The 18075-nt window shown below is 43.0% G+C and overlaps 1 protein-coding gene across 2 annotated transcripts in view; it reads right to left on the bottom strand.

Annotated features, from left to right (window-relative positions):
• Window positions 1-7055: 7055 nt before the first annotated feature.
• ASB5 (ankyrin repeat and SOCS box containing 5) overlaps window positions 7056-18075 on the bottom strand; it is an 87896-nt gene continuing 76876 nt past the window's right edge. For both annotated transcript variants that reach the window (XM_032618233.1, XM_032618232.1), the window contains exons 3-8: window positions 16139-16218; window positions 13361-13468; window positions 12286-12436; window positions 11990-12124; window positions 9821-10012; window positions 7056-8796 (exon numbers count right to left, since the gene is read on the bottom strand). In XM_032618233.1, the coding sequence (XP_032474124.1) occupies window positions 8669-8796; window positions 9821-10012; window positions 11990-12124; window positions 12286-12436; window positions 13361-13468; window positions 16139-16218 (794 nt within the window). In that variant the 3' untranslated portion in view covers window positions 7056-8668. The remainder of the gene's footprint in view (window positions 8797-9820; window positions 10013-11989; window positions 12125-12285; window positions 12437-13360; window positions 13469-16138; window positions 16219-18075) is intronic.

Below are 18075 nucleotides of genomic sequence, written 5' to 3'. Positions count from 1 at the left end.
ACGAGTGAAGAGCCTGGAACAGCGTACACACATAGGGCTCAGTGAGTTTAAATGATATTTCTAAGACGATCATGGAAATCTGTGCAATGAAGAGGGGAGGGGACAGTTCCACACAGTTACTAGTGTGAGCAGAAGCAGACATGATCTATGATATGATAGTTTTTATGAGTTTTAAGGAATAACAGATAACCCATTAAGGTCAGAGAAAGTGTTTAGGCTTTGGCATGTGGGGCTACCCTAAGATTTCGGTGATGATGGCTGGAGAGGTAAGTTAAGGCTATAGATTGGGGCTTGACTGAGAACAGTCTTGCTGAGGAGTTAGAATTTTTTCCTGTAGCAAATGTGCCAATTGTGAAGCAAATAGGTCTCTGTTTCAAATACACCCTTCTAGGTCCTGCCCCATGGAGCTGGAACTCGGCACTGTAGTTTCTCCTTTGCTGAGTTGTATTAAATCCTGCCACTAGGGGGAACTAGAGAGCAACCAGGAGACCAGAGGAAAGGAGAAGGGCTGTTTGGATGAAGGTTACCATGGCAACAAAGCTCCAGCGGGCAGGGGCAGTTCGTGCCACCGTCCAGGTTGGGTTTTTTTTGTTTTGTTTTGTTTTTTTGCTTTTTGTTTTTTGTTTTCCATTCCCGGAGCAGGTTTCAGCGTACTCCCTCAGGTTTCAGCGACCACTGAGAAGCGCTCAGAACTCCAAACCCCAGGTTTTACTCTAGGACCGCCCCTCTGAGCCCCTTAAGCGTCAGCACCTGCTGTACGCTACCCCGTCAAAGGTCTGTAGGGCTTTGCCTTCAAGTTCTAGACTCTCAGGACCCCTGTTCCTTGCCTTTGCTCTCCAGCACTAGGGGTCTATCTCTGTTCGTTTGATGGTCTCATCTTAGTTCCGTCTGACCGTTTCCTTATCTTAAATTCTTGTTGAATTCGTGGAGTTACTCTGTTTTCCTGCTGAATCATACATTGCTTCATACTCGGAGTAGCTCATCTACATGTTACCAGGGCAGCTAAAGAACCTGCTACTCCCGTTCACTGGATCCACGGTATCACGAATGGAGTGGACCAGCCGGGTATTCTGTGGGATGATACGACACTCAAAAGCCTCTGCTGACCTCGTGGCAGAGAGCCAGAAACTTGATTTCACCTGCGGCAGGAGGATGAACGTGCGCTATTGTCCTGCTCAAAAAAAGCAGGCGGCTTTCTGTGGTTCTTGCAGGCTGTTAGGAGAAAAACACCTTGCACATCTGTAGCAGCATAACAGCTGCTAGGGGTTGTGGCGATTTATTCCAGTAAAGATACTGAAACAGAAAAGCACCCTATGGTCCTTGTCCCCCAGGTCCTCCGCCTGCCCTTTGTCTGTGGAAAAACTACAGCCAAAGAATAAGTTTAATCAGAGAAGTGAGAAAATGCAAACAATGGCAAAGGAGACCAAATAATACTAGTTTAGTCATTAAGCATAAAGAAGGACCTTTAGTTCCTTCTCAAGGGCTATAGATCATATTCTGAGCCGTGCCCTGTGAGCTGTCTTACAGATACCGAAACCCACACCAGGTGGGGAAGTTAACTACGTGGTGACCAGACTGTAGCCATGACATAAGCTGCCGCATTCCGAGAACTGGCCTCAAGAAATGGAAACAAACCAACCCTGGAACCGAAGATTAACTGTACCTAAAACTATCGAGATGACGCTGGTCAGAGCACCAGTGACCAATTTCAAGATGACCGTCAGAGCTGCCTGTGCTGTTTCTGCAGGCAGCCCCCTCTCTCTGCCCATAAAAGCGCTTGCCCACTGGTTGCCACTGGGGGGAGCTGGCCTTTGGACACGAGTCCTCCCTCCCCTCCCCGCCCTGGTTACCGGCACCCAAAATAAAGCAAACTTTCCACCAGCCTGGCCTCTTCACTGGCTTTGGAGCAGCGAGCAGCCGGACCCCGCTTTCAGTTACAATACCTCAAATGGAAAAGCAGCTACAACTGAAGTTACCTCCTGAACAAGTTCACTAATCCACAGTCATCCTCTAAGACCCAGCCAACTTTTGCGCAAGCCAAACAGCCCTTGCAGTCCGTAACTGTTGTTGACCTATGTCAACATGAGAAAATTCAGAAGAGCTTTACTTGTTATGAGTATTTTGTTGATTGAGAAGCAAATGTCAGACAGGGAGACTTCCCACAGAAAGTGCCTAGAAGCTGGCTTTCGGCAATTACAGCGCAGTTTATAAAGTGTAAACGTGTGAGCACATTCAGCCCTCTGGCCCCCGTGGGTTCCACATCTGTGGATCTAACCTATCTCAGATAGAAAATATTAGAAAAAATCATTCCAGAAAGTTCCAAAAGGCAAAACTTGAATTTACCTCCTGCCAACACCTGTTTACATAGCATTTACGTGGTGTTAGGAATTATAAGTAACCTAGAGATGAGTTAAAGTATACAGTAGGGTGTCCATAGGTTATAAGCAAGTACCACGCCATTTTTTATAAGGAACTTGAGCATCCCGGGATTTTGGCATCCTCAGGCATTCCAGGGGGACTGGAACCAGATCCGCCACAAATACTATGGGGCGACGGTGCACTCTTTTCTATTGTGATTGGTTACTGGAAACTTACACTCCTCATTGTATAAGCTCACTCACAGGTAGCCAACTAGCTAGGAAGCTGTAAGGTCACACTGACAGGGAGCAAGCTTAAAGTTTATTTAAGGTCAGCATCAGCATTTGGGCAAGTCTGGAGAGTTCAAGTTTTAGTTAAGTGGCTAAGGGTACTTGGTCTAGGGCCATTTTCAAACTGTGGCCTCGGTTTTGACTTTTCAACACCACACCTCTCTTCCACGCTGGAGTTGGGGGGATGCAGAGGGTGAGCACCTACTGTGTTCTGCTCAACCAGGGACATCTGTGCTGTTATGGACGTAACCTGCCCCCACCTGCTTCTGCCCAGGGGGAGGTGGGGAGGTCTCCCTGATTCTGGAATCAGACAGAAGGTTCACTCAGGCCGCCTACTGAGCCACGTCCTTCTACTTAGACTATGTCCATATTGAGGTGATATTTGAAAAGAGACCTCAAGTTCTCCCTCTAGTTTTTTTAATGGGGCAAAGGAATTACCTGAGAAAGCTCCATGTGGCTTACCCAAAGAGGAAGAATCCCCTCCAGATGGATGGTACTCACTGGTGTATTTAGAGTCACAGCAGGATCGGAACAGGTACATAATTCTCAGGGCACAGTGCAAAATAAAAATGGGCCCATTGTTCAAAACTTAAGCATTTCAAGACCACCATTAAGCCAAGCATGGGGCCCTCTGGGCTCTGAGCAGAGCTCAACTCAGTGTTACTAAAACTAGCATATATGGCTGTGGTGACCATGTAACTTTCCTCTGCATACACAAATCAAGAAAAAAGCTTGTGAGGTTCCTTTTTTTAAAAATTTTTATTTACTTATTTTTGCGGTACGCGGGCCTCTCACTGCTGTGGCCTCTCCCGTTGCGGAGCACAGGCTCCGGACGCGCAGGCTCAGCGGCCATGGCTCACGCGCCCAGCCGCTCCGCGGCACGTGGGATCTTCCCGGACCGGGGGCACGAACCCATGTCCCCTGCATCGGCAGGCAGAGTCTCAACCACTGCGCCACCAGGGAAGCCCCGAGGTTCCTTTTAATACCTTCCTTTTTTTTTTCCCTAAGGAGAACATAACAAAGTCCAAAATCACTGCCTTCCATTCCCCCAGACTGAGACCCTGCGGCTGAGAATTAAGTTGAGTCCTTCCTTTCAAAGAGTCATTTTTTACCTAAGGCCTTATGCCTTCATGTACATAATAGATACGGATCTTCCTAATAATTTGAAACATAAAATGTAAAATGCCGACTTTGCTTTGAGAGGGATGCCTCAGAAACGTGAGATAGTTAGGAAAATACTTCTTTTTCTCCCTTATGTGTTTGAATTATCCTGTCCCTGAGAATTAACATTTATCCTCGGGAAGTGTAGAAGTGTGTGTGTGCGTTTAACTTACCCTCTGGGCAATGGAGGGAATTTAGAAGGACGTCTGCCCCTCACATTGACGGGGTGCTCCCACACCAGGGCAGTTTTCAATGTTAAGTCGTCCCAGACTCCAGGGCAGGTCTGCTGGCTCCAGAGGCCTGCAGACTACACAGCGACCTGAGGCCACCCACCTAGAGGGCTCTGTCCTTGGGTCCTTGGCCTATAGAGTTGTCCCCGTTCTGCTGATGCTGCAAATCCAAATCCTCAGCACCCCACGCCGTCCTCACATGTGTCTTCAGGCATCTGTCCGTGAGAGGAATTACGGCTGCTCAGTGAGCTCGGTCCCTGAGGGATTACTCGATGTCACTGGTTCTCAGAGGGACACTTGGTAATGTCTGGACACATTTGGGGCCCACGCGGGCAGGCGTTGAGTGGGTCGAGGCCAGAGATGCTGGGAAGCATCCTACGAGGCACGAGACGGCCGGTCAAGACAATGATGACCTGATGCCCAATGTCCCTCCTGTAGAGGCTGCCAGGCCCTGTTCTGGTTGATTTCAGACCTGCCAAACCGCGGTGCAGAGGCCGAGGCATAGATGCGCAGGCAAGTCCGCTGCTGTGGAGAGAGTGAGGGTTCTGGAAAGCCTCATTGTGAAGATAACACAATGAGTGAAAGGGAACAGCCTCCCGGGCCTGAGGACAGAGGCTGGGGGCGAGCGCCGTTGAACTTGGCTCTGTACACACGTGTGCCCAGAGAGACGGAAGAGGGGGCGGCATATGTGCTCGTGAAGGTGGGAACCCCGGGAAGCAACAGAAGTTAGGTCGCGCACGTGTTTTTGCAGATTCGCCATGTGCTGTTCTGAACGCTGCTGCAGCGAGAGAAAGCAGACCGTAAGATGTGTCAGCCCCGCGGCTGGTGTGTGGGCCTAGGGCATAGGAGTGAGCTACTGTAAAGGGGATCCAAAACACCCTTCCTCCTGAAGTCTCAAGCGATTCTGAAATCAGACAGAAGACGGAGGCAGCTGGGAAAAATCAAGCCCATTACTGGCCAGGTTGTTGTCGGAGAGCGTGGCTTCCGTCTGTGGTCAGGGTCCTCCTAATACTGGGCCCCGGGGGTAGAATGAAGCACGCGCTCAGTCCCGGGCAGCGCTGGGCCTGGGCAGGGCACGTCCGGGGCCGAGCCCCGCGCCCATGCCCTGTGTGGGTCAGCCACTGCCCTCTGGGAAAGGGGACCAGTGGTGATGCAGCCCCTCCTCTTGGATTTTGCAGAGCCCTGCGGAAGGGAAACATTCTTCCCGTGGTGGGAACTGTCCTGACCGTGAGCACCCTGACTCACTTCTCCTCCCCTGCATCCAGCGGATCCTCTCCTGGTTGATATCAAGTCCTGTGCCCCCCAGAACCCCAGCCTTTCCTTCCTTGAGCCTTTGGGAACCTTCATTGTCTGGCGGATGATTTACCAGCATGATCTGTTCGTGTTTGGGCTCAGAAACACTAAAATCTCCTATTTCTAGCAACCGGACCTAATCACTTGTGCTTGTACGACACAGAGTGAATGTTTCCATTTAGCATAGCAATTCCAGGAGATGTTTTGTTTTATGTATTTAGGTCGTTTATATTCTCTGGAGTGCACCCCTTTTTGTTGAAATCCTAGAGCAGATGGAAAGGTAGCAAGGCCTGAATTTTCTGAATAAGTTTTCCTCCTGAAAAGACTGAGAATGATTATTAAGGTTTTTAAGAGAGAGGGCAAACCTTAAAATAAACCAATTATAAAGAATAGGAAAGTAGAGAAATTAGAGTGAAAAAGTGGGAATAACCCAAGGGAGAAGATACTGTTTTAAGTTGTTTGTAAATGGAGAACCAGTCATCTGGGTTCAGGGCCATCCAGGGAAACACGATGGATACATTTAGACCTTTTCAGAAGAGGCCATCCTTTTACACTGTGTTTCAGTTTACTGACTCAGAAACATCAAATATACTCTGTGGTTACAACAATCATAGAAATTAAATACATTTTCCTACAAAATAAGTGTGTTCAACAGTGCTTTACTCCAGTATTTATGTCACTATATTTCTTTAATCTCATATCAAATACAGGCGGTCCTCGACCTAACAATTTTTTGACTTTACCATCGTGTGAAAACGATGTGCATTCGAATTTTGAATTTGGAGATGCTGTCTGATCTTCTCTTGGTGCTGGGCAACTTCAGCTCCCAGGCAGCCAGCCCCCCGATCACGGAGGGAAACAACTGGTGTATGCTTACAACCACTCTGGACCCAGACAACCACTGTGCTTTTCACTTTCAGTATTCGATAAATTGCATGAGATATTCCATGCTGTGCTGTCAAATAGGCTTTGTGTTAGACGATTTTGCTCAACTGTAGGCTAACATATGTGATCTGAGCACGTTTAAAGTGGGCCAGGCTGAGCTCTGATGTTCTGTGGGGAAGGTGTATTAAATGCATTTTCCACATACGGTATTTTCAACTTAAGGTGGGTTGATCAGGAGGTAACCTCATACTAAGTATAGGAAGATCTGTAGTATTTTTTTTTTGTCTTTGTCTTTGTGGAATGTTATCCTTGCACCTTTATAGACATATATATTATAAGATTTGGATTAGAGGAACTTCAAGGTATAATTTTCAATCCTACTCTCACTGCCTGTGATACAGTGATTTGAAAACCAGTGGTAAACAAAACTAGGGCAAATTGAATCATATTCTCCCATTATCTTCCATTATAAAATCAAATACTAATTAGAAGAGGGAAAAAAAGTGCTTTATTCCAGGGATAAACATCCCACTTTAATATATTAACAAATATGATATATTTAAATTAGAACACATCTTTGATAAGACAATTGTACTCAAGCTAAGATACAAGGTACCAGCATACTAAAAGTTTCAAGTGTCAATTTTTGTTTTAATATTTACTTCTCTTATTGGCACAAGATCAATTAAGAGGGATGCCCTGCATTACTCTTATACTCCAAGATGACCTCTAGCTCAGGGAAAATGCTAGTAGAAAACTGTTTTATAAAAGCAGTTTTAATACATAATTATACTTAATAGGGTTACTCTATAATAAAACAACAGTTAAATGCAAATTCTTCTGAGGGTATTACAAATTTATTAAACTGAGATATTTTGTAAAACAGACTAAGTTAAAAGTCTCTACCCACATAGAAGACATTTTTTAAACAAACATGCTACAGCCTTATTTCTACTTTCGAATATCTAAGATGATTTTTTTTAAAAGGCAAATCTTAGTAACTTTGGGGTTACATACAATAATAGTTTATTTCCCATGGGCCTCTGAAAGTCAGCCAAGAACTAAGTTACTAGGCCCCTGGGTCATCAAAATAGTGGTCAAAATATTTTATCAAAATTTGATAAATTTATTATATAAAACTCATCAAAATATTTTCTTCTACTTTACACAGTATTACAAGTATCTTGATTATCTTATTTCTAAATCCATAATAAACTCAAATATAGTCTAAATTACAAAGAAGGCACAAAGGATTTTAAAAATTTTTTATTTAATTTTTTAAATTATGTTTTACATCGCACTCAAGTACAGTTAAGCAGAAGAGAATAAACCCCTGCAGGGGACACCGCTACACTAATACCTTCTGGTGTACAGCATTCCCTTGCAGTACAGTCTGTGCAGAACCCTTGCTTTGTGTAAGAAGGGTTAGAAACACCACAATGAAGGTCCACAGATAGCGTACATTTTCTGAGTTTTCTACATTTGCTAAGTGATACCCCCTTGTCCCTTTCTTTGAAAACCCCACAAGTTAAGGCATTTTTCGTCTTCCATTTTCTATAGCCTTGGACTGCCCTGATCCCTGAAGTGTGACCCAGGTCCTCTTTATCAACTAGATATGAAGTTCATTTTGCTGGGTCCAGGTATCACCAGCTATCAGCAGTCTCTGAACTGGGGGAAGGCTGGAGTGATACGTGTAAAAGCACAGAAGGGAAACCTTGAGAGGCCACCCTTGAGAAGGAGAGGGTCTTCAGATGGTTTGAGCAGGTGTGTAATGTTCCAAAGTTCTCAGGGTGAGAGGGCAGTAGTGACCATTTTAGTCCTACCAGTTTCTGAAATAGGTCCATTTAAAGCGGTGAAGTGACCAGTGGGATCTTTGCAGGGAAGGGGCAATTTATCCTTTCTTTACAGAATTAATCATTATAATGACAAGTGTACATCTAACAGGGTGGGTTTCCTGAATGAGAGTCAACTTTATTTCAAAAAGGATATAACTTGCTCTTTTCGAAACCATACTCATATTTCATATTAATGTAAAAAATACAGAGATAGTCAATTACAGAGGCCAAGATTTAAAAGCTAACACATTATTTGAAAAATATAGACCTTTAAAAATATAATATACAAATACTTTTAGTAAGGGTTCACATTTTTCTGTTTCATTCTAAAAATGAAATGGTGAATTTCTCATTTTTTTCTAAATCAACAAAGGGATATATGGGAATAGCTAGTAATATATAGATACTTTAAACATACTATAGTTCAAAAACAGTAAAAATGCAAAAAACAATAGTATGTACTAGTACTCTTTAACTAAAATTGCTATTTCACTTCTTCTCCGGGGTGTTCTCATATCTCTTTCCCCTATCTTTAGCATATTTTAATATGAAATATACACTATGCAGATGAAATAGAAATTTTTGATTTTCAAACATTTAGAATTATTTTACTGCCTTATCGATACTGTAAGAAATTCTGCAATAATGTTGGCAGCTGGAGCTGTGGGATAAGGTGTAATCTTGGTCTTCCAATGTAGTTTCTGATACAGAGTCTGCAAAGTTGGCACAGAGAGCTTGGGGTAGCTGCAAAAGACATGAAAGTATTTGTTCATTAAAATCAAAATGGAGTTTTCTATGTTGTAACATACATGAGATCAAACCACAAAAAAACTACAGTGCTTTGCAGTAAACTAGGGGAATATGACCATTATCCCAGGAAAATTTATATAAGCACTTGTAATGCTTTTATTTATAAGACTTTATTATAATTGAGGTATAGTCTATGCCCATGCATGTTCTTTAAAACATTATAATCTTCAGGCTTATGAAATTATTGTTGCATGTAAACCTTCAAAAAAATTTCTGCTTTTAGAAGGAGATATAAATCAAAAGCCTCAAGAAGTGTTATGCACTAAAAGGGGAATTTTTAAAATTGTTTTTTTCTCAGATTAGGTTTACTATTTAAGCCAAAGCAAGTTTTACTACAGTGTCTGGACCAGGCTTTAGAATTTCTGTTTTAGAACAAAAATACTTCATGATTATGTTTCTATAACACGTTATAGATAATGCATGCCCTTATAAAATGGGGCATGTTTCCAAATATTTATTAAAATATTAAACAGAATTACATATCGTTTATTGTCAAAAGAAACACTATGTTTAACTTCACCAAACGAGCACAGAATCTAGGTAAGATGAGCACAAAGGAAATCAAGATGATCCCTTCGTTACAGGTGGAACCCAAGGCAAAAAATTATCTTCTTTCAAAAAATATTCCAAATGTTATGCCATTGTTATTTTTTTTTAATTTTTATTTTTTTTGCGGTACGCGGGCCTCTCACTGCTGTGGCCTCTCCCGCTGCGGAGCACAGGCTCCGGACGCGCAGGCTCAGCGGCCACGGCTCACGGGCCCAGCCGCTCCGCGGCATGTGGGATCCTCCCGGACCGGGGCACGAACCCGTGTCCCCTGCATCAGCAGGCGGACTCTCAACCACTGCGCCACCAGGGAAGCCCCCATTGTTATTTTACATGCCAACAAAAAAGTCTTTAAATTTCATCTACTTCAGGCAAACAAAACTTTTTTAATGCCCACATGGATTGTTCTTACCTTCATGCTGAAGCAGTAATCTTTCCACCAAACTGCTAGAGGTCGCTACGTCGACAGGTCTCAGAAGCTCTGTGTTTCTGGCATTGACGTCCGCTCCAAATTCTAGCAGTAAGTTTACAATTTCTGTACAGGACTGTTGAGCAGCAGCGTGTAATGGGGTATCCCAATATTTGCCTTTTTGTACGTCAGCGCCTACATGGAAATGAGGAATGATGGTAGATACAAACAGAATTAGTTAAATGAGTCACTTAACCTCACCAAGGCGAGGCAGGTGCGTCAGCCACAAAGAGGGCCTCAACTCTTTCTGCAAGGAGTTCTTTCTTTATGTATAATATACATAAACATGCATATTTCATCTTAAAACGTGATACAGCTGGTTGCAGAATGCACACTTTTGTTAGATTCTCTAACATTTTTCTCTGTGCTTGAAAGATCTCATAATAAAAAAAAATGTTTTTAAATTTTAAGCAGTTCCCAAAGGAGTCATATTAATTAGTATTACAAAGAGCGCACAGTTAGGTTGACTCATCCCTTTTCATCATAATGGACAGTTTTTAGGATTATTCCAGAGCTTATTGCTCTTATTCTTTTCATTTATTTTAAGGCAATAGAGCACTTTGGTTTCTTGGAAAACTCATGAATCTAGATAGGTGAGCTCTTTGGGTAAAATGTATATAGATTTTCCCCTTACTTCTCACTCATGTAGTTTAATTCAATAAATATATAAGGGTACTGAGCCTCTTAAACGGAAAGGCACACTATATTTCTGCATGCAAAGCAAGTTTTTAAATGCTTATATTAAAATGCTCTTACATGTTAAATTATCTATTACATAGTTGTTTTATCTTAGTGCAAGCCCCTGGTACACGGGGGTCATCACGTGCAATGAATACATACCGTTTAATACTGTAAACAATAATATTTCCAGGACATAAATAGTTACAACACCAAGACATGTCTATTAGTAAAAACCCATCAAGTCCTTCTCATTTCTGTTGTCCGATACCATCGGTAAAACTAATGATGCTTATAAGAAGCAGTACATTTTAATAGTCCCTTTACGGCCCTCTTGCTACGCTCAAGTTTCAATAAATGTAATTGCTTTCAATATTTTCAAATCAAATGTAAAACAGTGGAAAAATTATATTCCATAACAAAATCTCCACAGAGAAAGCGTAAATTCTGTTGGTTATATCAGTTTTATGGGAGAACAGAGCCTGCGAATAACAATCGATCCACAGTTACTAACAATAATTTTCCAGTTTTTTTTTAACCCAATATAAAATATTTGGAAAAGAATATTGCTAGCAAAGTAAAGGAAGGTGATAAAGAATAAACTCTTCTGTTATACAAATTTATGGGAGAATGTAACCAGAAAATAACCATCTGTCAGCTGTTATTAGCAGAACTCACGTTTAGGACTCTTACTAGATGTAAAGGGATGGAGACACTGCTTGCAGAAGTTTATAATTTTGCCAAGATGATGTGAGTAACACATAAAGGGATTACTAAAAATATGTGTCAGTATATATCAGAGGCCAAATGAGTGTCATAGACAATAAAAACCATAGAAATCCGCTTACTAATTTTATGTATATTTGAAGCACCTGCCACGTGAGAGGCATTGTGCTAGGGAAAAGAGAGGATGGGAAAAAAAGACATAATTTATATCCTAAGAGGGCTCCCAGTTCTATAGTGGGAGAGATCACTATGGTCTCAAAAGATTAGGAATAGTTTCTCAGGGGCTAAAGCTGAACCTTGAGGAACTGGTTTGTTTCAAGTAAGTGAAGAGGGATTAAGTCTTTTCAGGTAGATTACAAAGTCTGGGAAAGTCTTGGAAGAAAAGGTATCTAATCATTTATAATCCCTAACATTTCTTTTGATGGGTTTGTTCACAGAGATATACATACTTGGCACCATTATATCCACCCTTGAGGATTTTAATTTTATGACCTTTTATATGGCTTTTGGAGTTTTGAGGTGAAGTGGAGTTACCATAAATGAGGTTCTTTTTATGGGTTTTATAGTTATATGTGAGAATGCTTAGAATAAGAACATTTTTAGCCATGCGATGTAATTTTTAAAGATGCTTATTTACAGAAATCAACATGGAGCTGAATAATTGCTTGTGTGTACAAATAGAATGGAAGATGTTGTACAGAAAATTACCAGCGTAAAGAAGCTTCCGGATGCAGTGGAACTGCTGAGACATAGAAGCTACATACAGAGGGGTTCCCAGATGAGGAATGTCTTGATCAACATCTATGCCCCAGGATATGAGGACTTCCAGACATTCATGGTGACCTGCCAACACAAAGTACAGGTGAGTTTATGTTTCCTGAATACCTGTTCCCCCCGCAAAACGTACACCTCCACCTAGGTTTCTCCCTGCAGTTATTCACTATAAACAGCATGTTGCTGAAGGAGCTTTCTCCCCTTGTCACTTAAGCTGGGGTCACGGGTACCTTTGCTGGCGGCCTCGTGTGTAGGGGAAGGAAGACAGGACTCCTGCTGGGGTTTGGCACCATATTCCAGAAGCAGTTCTGTGCAGCTGGGGCTGCCTTGTGAGCACGCATTGAATAACGGGGTCACACCGTCTATGGTGATCGCATTTACCTAAACCAAACCAGAGCTCTGAGAATGAGAGTCACAGAATCATACAGCACTCGCTGTCAGGCACTTAAAAACAGGTACGTGACCTGGGAACAGATAATTGAGAACATGTGGCCAGTAAAGATGACAAAGTCTATTTAGCTCACACATATCCATAAGCAAAGCTTAAAAACTACAAGGATAAATAGAAATATGATGTGGTAGATAATCCACAGGAGTGGGCGTGCGACTAGGGGAATCATGAAAAAGAAAATACCCGAGGATCAAATACACAAAAATGGATTCAGGGCTTCCCTGGTGGCGCAGTGGTTGAGAGTCTGCCTGCCGATGCAGGGGACGCGGGTTCGTGCCCCGATCCGGGAAGATCCCACATGCCGCGGAGCGGCTGGGCCCGTGAGCCATGGCCGCTGAGCCTGCGTGTCCGGAGACTGTGCTCCGCAGCGGGAGAGGCCACAACAGTGAGAGGCCCGCGTACCGCAAAAAAAAAAAAAAAAAAAAAAGGATTCAATGATTAGGCTCCATAATTAGGAAAAAAAGGTACAAATGTAATAGTGATGACAGTTGTGGTGAAGCCATTTTGCTCATGGCAGTTGAAATTGGAAATTCCATTTCTGAGAATTTGTCTTAAAAGAATCATTGAAAAGATGAGCGAACATTACAGGCATAACGATATTCATCTACGGCTATTTAGAATCTCGACAGCAGCAAACAGCCTGAAGAATACTCCATATGACGCAGCACGCTGCCCATTCCTCTGCAATGACTGGAAAGCCTGCTTAGAGTTCAAGGGGGCGATTTGAGAGCTTTATTTTTGTTCTCCTATTTTTTGAAAACTACGAAGAAGGAAAGAGAAGCAAATGGAGCACTTTGCTTGATTCTCTCAGCCGGGTGATGTGGAAACGTATAACGCTTCTCAGAGGCACTTACGTTAGCTCCAGCTTGCAGAAGTGTCCTGGCACAGGCCACGTGATCTCCAAGGCAGGCCTCGTGTAACGGGGTGACGTGGTCTATGGTTACTGCATTGACATTATAGCCCTAAATGTGACATCAATAATTTTGAAATGTGAGCAAAACGTCAGAAAAAATCCTCTCTATAATTGTCATTAGAGGGCGATATCAAAGATCAGAGAATTTCAGGCACGTCAGGTTTTAGTTAGGAGGAACGGCCAGTTCAAATGCCCACAGCCAGTCGGCTGTCAGATCCCTTGAGCCAAACTGTTGTGACCATCCTATCTGCACCCCGTACTGCCTTAAGCAGTGCACCCAAAGGATTCTGGATGTTTTCTCTAAGCTCTGCTTCCTTAACGTTTTTTTTTTTTTTGACTTTATGAATCGCTTTGGCTGCTATTGCTATTTTGTCTTTTGTTTTGTAGAACTGAAGACTGTTTCTGGGCTGGATCCCCTGTTTTGATGGGGGATATAAAATTTCAGGTCAGCCTAGACTGGGGTAAAAAGAAATTGTCTTAAGTTGCTCCATGAATTTTTGTCACTAAATAGGTACGACTACGTAGGGGAGAAAAACCTTTTTTCTACTCTTCTAGGTTCTTTTGGCTGGTCTAATAATCAAATTGACATAAGACCAATGAACAGAAGGAAAACAAGTTTAATTTCATACGTATGGAGGCCCCATAGGTATAGGACCTAGAATTTGTCTGCCGTAGGCTGTTTACCTAATTTTATAAACAAAGAATCAATTGTTTGTGAAGATTTGACGAGACAAAAGGATTTGGGCTTTTGGAGTAGCAACTTAAAAGTAAGTAAAGTTTGTTTATACAGCTTCCTCCACCCCAAGTTCGCCTTCTCTGGTGACAAGGATGCCCAGCAGGGGGAGGATACCTCCCCTGGGAGCTTTGTTTCCCGATTTCAGGGGGACAAAGGAGAGGCAGAGTGTCCTTCTTTATACTGGCTGTTTCTCATATAGCTTTAACTCAAAATAATCAATATGCTATCTGGGCGTATTTTGGGGCAGACTGCTCTGAACCCCATCAACGAGATTGTATGTCAGTGGTTAAGAGATCTGAATACCGAGTCAGTTAGATGTGGGTTTGAAGCTCCATAATGCAGTAATTATTTTAATTTGGACAACTACTCTAACGGCTAAATTTTAGGGTTACCATGAGGATTAAATGAGATGATATATGCAAAGCAATAATGATTACAATGCCCAGCATATAGGAAATGTTTGATTTTATTTTATTACTCAATGAAAACTAAGTATACAGGAAATGTTTGATTTTATTTTATTATTCAATGAAAACTAAGTACAACTTAAAATATTTTTATTCCAATTAAACTAACGATATCAGACTAAAATAATCAAATATTGCTAGGATATGAGATTCCTAGCCTTCTTGCTATTTTTGGTAATTCATTGTCTATTGACAATCGTTCTAAGCAATGTAATAGGAAGATTTTCATGGCCAAACCCCCGTAACATCTTATAGATTACCATGCTCTGTGATAATACCAGAATGGACACGAAGAATCTTAAAATGAAGGCAAGAAAATAAATATCACCCCAAATCTCTGTCACTAGCAAGTGGCAATTTTTAAGATCCCTTAAATTATCCTCTGGGGGGTTTTGAATCGGCTAGCCCGCAGCCAGACTTGGAGAGCTAATTCCCGGCTGCTGCCCACTAAGGTGACCCGTGACAGAAGCTTCTGTGAAGGTCAAGATTCCGCCTCACAAAGCCTGGCTGGGGGCATCCTCTGACTCCTCTCGGCTGCCCCATCCATGGACATGAGCTACGTGTTGAGAAATATCCTAAGATCACTCTCCTCTCCGAGAACTGCAGGACCCTTTCAGGGAGGTTACCCTTTAGAAGTTAGTGATGTTTTTGCAGTTTTTATTGTATTTTTCATCAAGTGATGAGCAAACAACATAGTCACAGGGTTATCCCAGAACTGGAAGGCCACGGGGGGTGCCTGCATCCTTACTGTACAGGTGAGAAAAAGAAGGCTCAGACAGGTTGTGATTCACCTCAGGTGCCAGCCTGGAATCCAGGTGCTCCAAGCCCCCGGCAACGCTGCTTAAAGTGGGTGACAGCCCTTCCTTCCCTTGGAGTCATCCGAGAACACTCCTGTCTGCCTGATACTGGGAAGCACCAGGGCAAGGACTTCCAGATCTGGGTGTGCATTTAAATCACGCTGGCCAAGGCACAGTCCCTTCTACGTCAATAAGGAATCTGTGCTTTTCAGTTTTTCCACAGGTGAGTCTGGTGCACAGACAGGTGTAAAAATGATTGTTTTGCAGCTTTCCTAGGCGAACCCCTGTAACACACTACAGATCACCATAATGTAAAAAAGACTGCTTAGGCATCCGGTCTGATCACCTCCTCTTGGATGTTTTAGGACTGAACTAAGGCTGCAATTAGCTGTACACGTTGTACTGAGTTAAGCATATTACAAATGTGTGATGAATGATACCTACCTCCAATTACTTCCTGCTTAAATATGACTATCAATGAACAAATATACGGTATGAGAAATCTGAAACAGTAAGACCTAAGACTACACCAAAATATTGAAAAAGAAGTTTTGGAGATAAGTGAGAAACTGTGAACTTGGCTAATAATGTGAGTTAAAAAGACTAGTAAAATTTATTAAGCAATTTTATTATTTTGAGTTAAGTACTACTGGCAACGAATGTTCAGACGCTACGCTCATGGGACGAGGGCATATTTTAAAGTACACGTTATATTTTACCTGCGATAATAATGTTCTCAGAGCGAGAAGACGACCTTGACTTGCCGCTTCATGAAGTGGTGACCGATCTGCCCAGGAACCTGCCGGAAAAGAAAGAAAACAAAAATCTGTGAGTCGGAGTAAACCCTGAGAGATACAGTTAATTCACGCGGGAGAGACATTATTGAGGCTCCGTGTTCAGTGAAGTGACCAGGATGACTCACCACGTCCCAGAAATTCCATACTGATCTAAGGGACCCCGATGGGCGGTTTCCAAACTCAGAGGGCTGTGATGCATGTTCTGGAATAGGCCTATCCCAGACCTACTGTACCTTTTGCATTACTCTCCAAAGAAGAGAAGGATTAAAGTCACTAGATCTGCCCAGAAGCCGCCGTTTCATGGTTTTTCAGGCAGACCCCAGAAAAACAACTTTTTGTACCATCAGCAGGAACGGCAGCAGGCACACCGACCTCTCCCCACCCCTGCCCACCCTGCTGTCCCCCTGCTCTCTGCACCCCGACGGTGGCCTGCCCTCGGTGTGAGGGGCTGCAAGTGTCTCAAGGAGCTGAGCTCCAAGTCCTGAAACAGCAATACGCCAGGCGGGTCCCAGAAAGGGGGTGTCACAGGCTGGGAGGGGCAGACTGTCGCGGGGGTTTTGGTTTTTTGGTTTAACTTTTTATTTTATATTGGAGTGTAGTTTCAGGTGTGCAGCAAAGTGACTCAGTTATACGTATACATGTATCTCTTCTTTTTCGAATTCTTTTCCCATTTAGGCTGTTATGTAATAGTGAGCCGAGTTCCCTGTGCTATACAATGGGTCCTTGTTGGTTACCCATGTTAAATACAGCGGTGTGTACATGTCAGTCCCAAACTCCCCAAAGACCCCTCTCCGCCACCCTTCTCCCTGGTAACCATAAGTTCGTTCTCTGAGTGTGTTTTGTAAATAAGTTCATTTGTATCAGTTTTTTTAGATTCCGCATATAACTGATATCATACGATATTTCTCATCGGTGTCTGAAACGGTGCTGAGAGCACCAAGGGCTTGCTCGGGGTCACCGATTCTCCTTGTGCCAGCAGTGGACGGATGGAGGTACCAAAGCCTCCAACCGTGTGCCCTGGTGGATAAAGCCCTGACCTGTCATGCGCCCCATGAGTGACTCCTCTTCTGACAGGCCTTTGGCATCTCCCCATTAGGAACATCAGTGCCCTCCCATGTAGAAGCCCCCTTTTCCTTCTCTCCCAGGCCCCTCTCAGCACCCAGCCAGCACCTGCCCATCCATCACCTGCCCCTCCCACCCCTCCCCCGCTGTGGTCCGCCCAGGTGACTTTATAAGATAGTGGGTTGGTGCACAGTGATTTTCTTGTAGGCAAGACCAGCACTGTCAGTTTTATTTAACGGACATGAGAGATCACCTTAGAGTGATTAAACACACAGACTATGCCCATCAGAAAAATACTCACTTACAGGGTATCATCGGCTGATAAAGTAAAGCAATGCTGACAAGACAGAACATCTTCCCGATGTAATGTGACGGTGTGCGAATACCTGTCTCCTTGTCTACTACCCTTTTTGTGGATCCATAGGATGCAATAAATATAAATAATTTAAAGAAATAAACTGCTGATCAGTCCTAGTGCAATTTAAATAAAGTCACTTAGCTGTTGGTCAGAAACATAAATTTCATGAAAAGCATGTGTAAAGCTTGCTTATATAGGTCAGGAAACCACTGCATTATTCCTACACTTCGTACCTTTGAAAATGCCCAGACATACACCTATGCTTCTGTATGATGGTCTTATAGTAGAACTTTGCCACAAGTGAGGTCCAAACAGTTCCACTGGCTAAAATGTGGGACAGATATCACAAGGTTAATGAAATGACCCAGTGAACCCAGTATAGAGGGCAGAAGTCAACTGACAATCATCAGTCTTTTTATATCCAATGATATTATGGGGG

Source organism: Phocoena sinus, chromosome 21 (genome assembly GCF_008692025.1).
Source record: "Phocoena sinus isolate mPhoSin1 chromosome 21, mPhoSin1.pri, whole genome shotgun sequence".
Taxonomy (NCBI): domain Eukaryota; kingdom Metazoa; phylum Chordata; class Mammalia; order Artiodactyla; family Phocoenidae; genus Phocoena; species Phocoena sinus.
Note: the sequence above shows the minus strand (reverse complement) of the source record. Positions and strands in the feature narration are given on the sequence as shown.